At 36.4% G+C, this 5767-nt stretch overlaps 1 protein-coding gene across 1 annotated transcript; it reads right to left on the bottom strand.

Annotated features, from left to right (window-relative positions):
• Window positions 1-551: 551 nt before the first annotated feature.
• Window positions 552-1832, bottom strand: LOC140044208 (uncharacterized). The gene is made up of 3 exons (XM_072088688.1): window positions 1751-1832; window positions 1005-1175; window positions 552-892 (listed from the first exon to the last, which is right to left on the bottom strand). The coding sequence occupies exons 1-3, from the start codon at window positions 1830-1832 to the stop codon at window positions 552-554; spliced, it is 594 nt and encodes a 197-aa protein (XP_071944789.1).
• Window positions 1833-5767: the final 3935 nt, after the last annotated feature.

The raw sequence follows: 5767 nt of genomic DNA, 5'->3' as shown, positions 1-5767 counted from the left end.
TTAGGGCTGCAGTGTACGAATAGTACCTCCTCCCTAGTACAATTTTTAAAAACCTCTTCTGGACCGATTCCATGTCAAAGCTTAATTCGGAAGTCAGGGAGGAGTGCCAGGTTGGACAAGAATATTCAATTATGGGGCGTATGAAAGATTTATAAATCTTGATTAACTGATCTTCTGGTACACCAAACATTTTAAGTACCGATACAATATGCATGGCTTTATTGGCCTTGCTAACGATCTCACCAATGTGTGTATCCCACTTAAGGTTATCTTGGATAGTTACACCTAAAAGCTTCAATTGCTTAACAGTCTCAACTTGGACTCCATTATTAGTCAGTAAATCATAGTAACCAGGAGTTTTGCAAAAGTTAATCTCCACTGATTTACACTTATTAGGGTTAAGGGACATTTTATTTATTTTACACTATTCCTAAAATAATACTAAATTACTAAAGTACGATTGAATAGAGTCCAGCCAGTTATTTTTTTAGATATCAGCGAAGGTTAGATCGTCGACAAATTTCCACCTTGTAATGCAATCTGATTCCGAGTCATTGACCATTACTTGAAAAGGCTTGGGCCAGATGTCGTTCCTTGCGGAACACCGCAAAATATAGATGTCCAACTGGAAATAGCGCTACCATGAGCACTCTTTGTTCTCTACAAGTTAGGAAGCTACAGAACCGCGGGATGATAGATTTCCTGACACCAATTGATATCATCTTACTGATTAGTACCTGGTGACTAATACGGTCGAAAGCTTTGCTGAAATCTACAGCAAGAATTCGTGCTTTGTGACCAGGTTTTTCCAGTCCAGAAAGAAGGTAGTGTAAGAGCCCAATAAGGTAATGACTCGTGCTGATACCTTTGACATTACCAAACTGCTGTTTATCTATAATGGTAGATAGGTCTTCATTTTAACCATTTAGTTAGAAAATGTTCAAAGATTCGGATAAACAGTGGCGTAAGCGAGATCGGTCTAATCTGTTCTATACTGACTGTACCTTTTTTCTTTGGTATCGGTATAACGGTAGCTTGTTTCCAAGCTTTGGGTACAATACCTTCTTTCAAAGAAGAATTAAATATATGCGTTAGAGGTTCTGCTATTTCGGGTGCAAATTCTTTGATGATAACTGGTGGAATTTCTCCAGGTGGAACTGATTTATTAATCTGCACTTTTAATAATTGTTGTTAATAACTTCAAAGCATAAAATTTGTGGCAGTGGACTCTCAGCTGGGAGGTATGTAGGTAATTCGTCAAGTTTGAGAGGATCCAGTTCACGACAAATTTTTGCGAGGTGTTCATTAATTTGTTTAGAGGCAACGGAATCTGGGATCGGTAAAGGATTATCAAATGTAATTCTTGATTTGTCTTTACGTTTACCACAAATCTGCTTCACTTTGTCGTACCATTTACGGGGATTGCTCACCTCAAGCACTTTTACTTCTCCTTAGCTTTCTTTATTTCCCATATTACCTTAAGTGTTTTGTAACGTTCATGTTTTTTCTTCCTAAAAGCAGTTTGTCTATACCTGATAAATGTCTTAATGTATGGAGTGATCCAAGGTCTATCGGTAGAATACACTCGGAAATGTTTGGTAGGAAAAAAACTTGTTGTACGCGGAGGTGAGGGTATCGTTCATTATGTTCACTTTATCATCTACATCTTTTATATTATAGACCTGTGACCAGTCAAATTTGGTAATCGACGAATCAGTACAAGGCTTAAAAATCTTTGTAACCATTTTACCATTACACTTAATTGAGTTCAGCGGTCTCCAAATGACATTGTGATCACTTTTTCCAAGTCGGGCTTGAATTGTAGGAGTCATATAAAAATCTTTAAGGTCCGAAATTATGAGATCAAGAATTTTGTCTCCTCTGGTTTTATCCTTAACAACTTGATGCAAATCAACGACATGTTTAATTAGAGAGGAGATATCAACACTGTTGAAATCCCCAGCAACTTATTGAACCATCATCGAAAATACACAAGGCAAAAGAACTTTTGTATATCGATCAACCAAATTATGGAACAAACTTTCAAATCGGATACAAAAACAAACTATAAATGTATGTAGTTGTGAAAATTAAATCCAAAATATTACTTATTAAGTAGAAGTATCTTTTACCTTTTAAATTTTGTTTTGCCGTTTAATTCCTTATTTATTTATATATAATGTATGTTTTGTAGTAGTTACCGTACCTTATTGTAAATGTTTGTGTATTAATTTAAATTAGGCCTACTGTGTAGCTTAAGTTAGTTAAGATAAAAGGTACCAAGCTTGATTAGCTTCGGCTATAATATCTTGGCTACCTTTTGTATTGAAATTGTTTTTGTTTGATACAATAAAAAGAAGAAGAAGAAGTTGTCTTTGAATTATTTTTGTATTATATTATATAATTTCCGATTCAACTGAGAACCACTTTGGAAATTACTGCTGTATAGCACTGAAAGTATCATTCAGTATAAAGAAAGAAGAAAAATAACATAAATAAAACGCAACGACGGGGGCACAACGCAAACGAGTTGACCAATCAAAAGCGACATTTCGGATGGTCCATCATTATTGGTCAAACTACTTGCGGAATAAGTTATCATTATGTTTGCTTCGAGGAGGCTAATGAGTATTGCCTTATTGCTAAATAACTTAGATTTAAATAACGAGTTTCAGATTGATCATATCCTTATAATAATAACGACCAATATTTATTATTTCTTCGGATAATTATTAAGATTACATTCATCGTTTCTTTATCTTCAAACGTTGTTTTCTTCCGTTCCTTATTGATTTCCTTCACATTCTAATAGATCGCATCCGTTATGCAGGTGTTCAGGGTTTAAAGCTGTTAAGTTACAAGTTACCGAGGCGGACACTATTCTTTCGGTATACAACGTCGAAGATAGAGAAAACGGAGATTATTTTCCACCATTGGCGTTAGTTACCGAAGAGGAGTTTGTTTTATATCTGCAATCGGGTTCAGAGCTATATACCAGCAATTGAAGTGATTGCTCTACAGCTGACAGTAGAAATTTATGTCAACAGCATTAACGTTACCGATGGGGTTGTTTAGACAATACCGACGTTGCTGAAGTTAATGTTGTTTTTCAGCATCGAGGAATATTATTCTTTTTTACCAACAGCAGCAGCGACCTGTGAGTAGTACGATCTATTTAAAGGATGACGTTAGGTCTGAAACAAATTGTTATCGCACTTTCTGTATTTTGGTTTGGATACTCTCAACTTGAACCAGGTAAGAAAAAATAACAACATTAATTTCCATCATTTTACTGTGAAATGAAATAACAAATTCGTAAGTACGCCTATCATCTACAATACATCACAAGCCTATTGAAATATTTATTTTTTATTTATACTGGGCGAACTCTTCAGTCAAAGAGAGCACAGTTGTGATCATTGGTTGTAATGTAGGCCTACTAGTACACCAGAACCCCTACTCGTCTAGAAAGATGTACTCGGTTCTTTAAAGTGCACATGAGCTAGATGTGTACACTGAACCTACGGTTTATAGTCCTCCTTATCGTTATACCACCATGGAGCGAGTGATCCCGAACCCGAACCCTTGCCGATGTTATGGCTACGTAATTACGGTTCTAACACATCTCTATTTAAAAAAATGATTACGGATTCTTTAGGATTGGAAAAAGACATTGGCGTAGGCGGGTCTAGAGGGATAACAAACATCATATCTATTAAATAGGGCACACAATAACACATAAGTAAAGGGCAGTTAAATTAAGAGGGAGGGAGGTGGGGTTCCGATAATCGGTAATGATAACTGTTTTGCTCATGTGATAAATGGCAAAAGCATTGACACAATTAATAATTCTTATTTTCAGAGGAACGTGAGTGCCCAACCTTTTGGTTAACTAACGGAAACTTTTGCTATTTTATTCATCCAAATAGCAGCATTACTTTAGACTCCGACCTCGCAAGTTGGGACGATGCACGTTCGATTTGTAGATCGCAGCACTCTTCTAGACTTCTTTATTTTGACAGCGAGGAAGAACGATTGTAAGTTTTGTAGCTTGTTCATGCCATTTTATCTAAAAAAATACCAAATTTCCTAACCTACCCTAAATGTTTCTGAGTAGACCTTCCAGAATGCCATTTAGTTTTTAAAGATGGGTCAAATAATGTCATGAAAATTTTCATCATCACATTGTAGGCCTAATCCTGTTAATACTAAGTTAATATGTAATTCGAAGACTGGGCGAGTCGAGGTGCCCCGTAATTCCCACAAGTCTCATGAGTTTTTCATTAAAATGTCTAGATTCATCAATGAACAAATAGATCCCCCGTTTGCCAATGGTTACTTATGGATTGGACTACGCCAGTACACACCAACCGGGCCATATTTATGGGAGAATGATGTGCCGTTGGCAGACGAAGATGCACAGTGGGAAGCTGGGCAGCCTGACAAGCGTGACGGTAAGTTGTTACTTATAGATTCCAGAAATATTTGCTGAGTTACAAAAGTATACAATACAACAAAGACGGATCAGGAGGACTTGAGATGCATGTGTGCAAAACTGCACTTGCTCATTTTCACAGGCTTTTAGTTTTCCCGGGAAGGTTTGTTATGAGTTCAGTTATTGCTATCTTTGGTTAGTATGAACAAGGCAATCTAACAACAGGATTCTGGGATCAAAGGGTTTATCTGTGACTGCGACACAAGCAGCTCCACGCCCTAATGTACTGTGCATTACAGTTGATATTTGTCGAAGCCAGACATAAGATCAAAGGACTGTTACGAGTTCATATGTTGACTAGGCGAGCTCAGTGTCATGTTTTTAGATTGCCTTGATAGGAACCAGCTTACAATAAATAACTAAGCATGAACCGGCATTATGGGCCAAATATGAGGCTATACCTAAGAAAATGACATCGTCTAATAATCATATTTTGGTCTTAGTATAATTTTGTGAGATGTGGTAGGACTACAGCATGCCACGTAAGGTAGAGGGTTAGACATTTACATCGTTAATTTTGTTAATATAACTCCACCACAACATCGTTTCTGTCGATTATTTATATTATATGATTATTATTTTATAATTTTATAATTGGTTTGCCTAGATGCTAACAATAGTCACGTGTGTAATGTTACCATGGTGACAGTTCCGATGTTACTTTCAATTTCCTTTATGGCAGGTGATGAATTCTGTATAGATGTGTTGACTGGTGACACCAAGGCTACGGGTATATGGAGAGACAGGACATGCGCAGAGAGAAAAGGCTTTATTTGTAAATTTGAATTAGGTACAAATAATGGTGATTACCCTGATCATGCGCAGTAGCAATAATTGATATATACTTTCGTGGTTTTCCACAATTTTGGCGCAAAGCGTTAATATTATACGTAGGCCTAGGACATTTATAGTGAACTGTTGGAAATCAGTGACAAATACATATCATACATGTAGTTGTTTTCCCAAATACACCTTCTGTTAAATAGACGGTGTAGTTTTTTGACCCATCCCCATCCCCACACACAAAACAACTTGCCTCTAATAATCCGCACTGATCGGGCCACCGATACACTATTAGGCCTACATCAACATGGTAAACAAACTGTTTTTATATTTGAATTAGTATTTAAACACTGCAGTTTACTTTAATTAACTCTGTGTTTCGCAAATACTCGTCAATAGAATATTGAAATAGTGAAATCACACTTAACTAACAATGCAATATGTCTAATTATTAACATCACATAATCAGTGATACACACTATCAACGTC

The sequence above is a fragment of the Antedon mediterranea genome, chromosome 1 (assembly GCF_964355755.1).
Source record: "Antedon mediterranea chromosome 1, ecAntMedi1.1, whole genome shotgun sequence".
NCBI classification, from domain to species: Eukaryota; Metazoa; Echinodermata; class Crinoidea; order Comatulida; family Antedonidae; genus Antedon; species Antedon mediterranea.
This window is presented reverse-complemented; position numbering and strand designations above follow the sequence as displayed.

Bases quoted from the DNA above. Each gene is read 5' to 3' on its own strand.
- LOC140044208 (XM_072088688.1), bottom strand. From the start codon at position 1,832: ATGACTCCTACAATTCAAGCCCGACTTGGAAAAAGTGATCACAATGTC. The intron at 1,176-1,750 runs GTAAAATGGTTA...AATTATTAAAAG, and splicing joins GAACTCAATTAAGTGTAATG to TGCAGATTAATAAATCAGTT. The intron at 893-1,004 runs GTACAGTCAGTA...CTACCATTATAG, and splicing joins ACCGATACCAAAGAAAAAAG to ATAAACAGCAGTTTGGTAAT.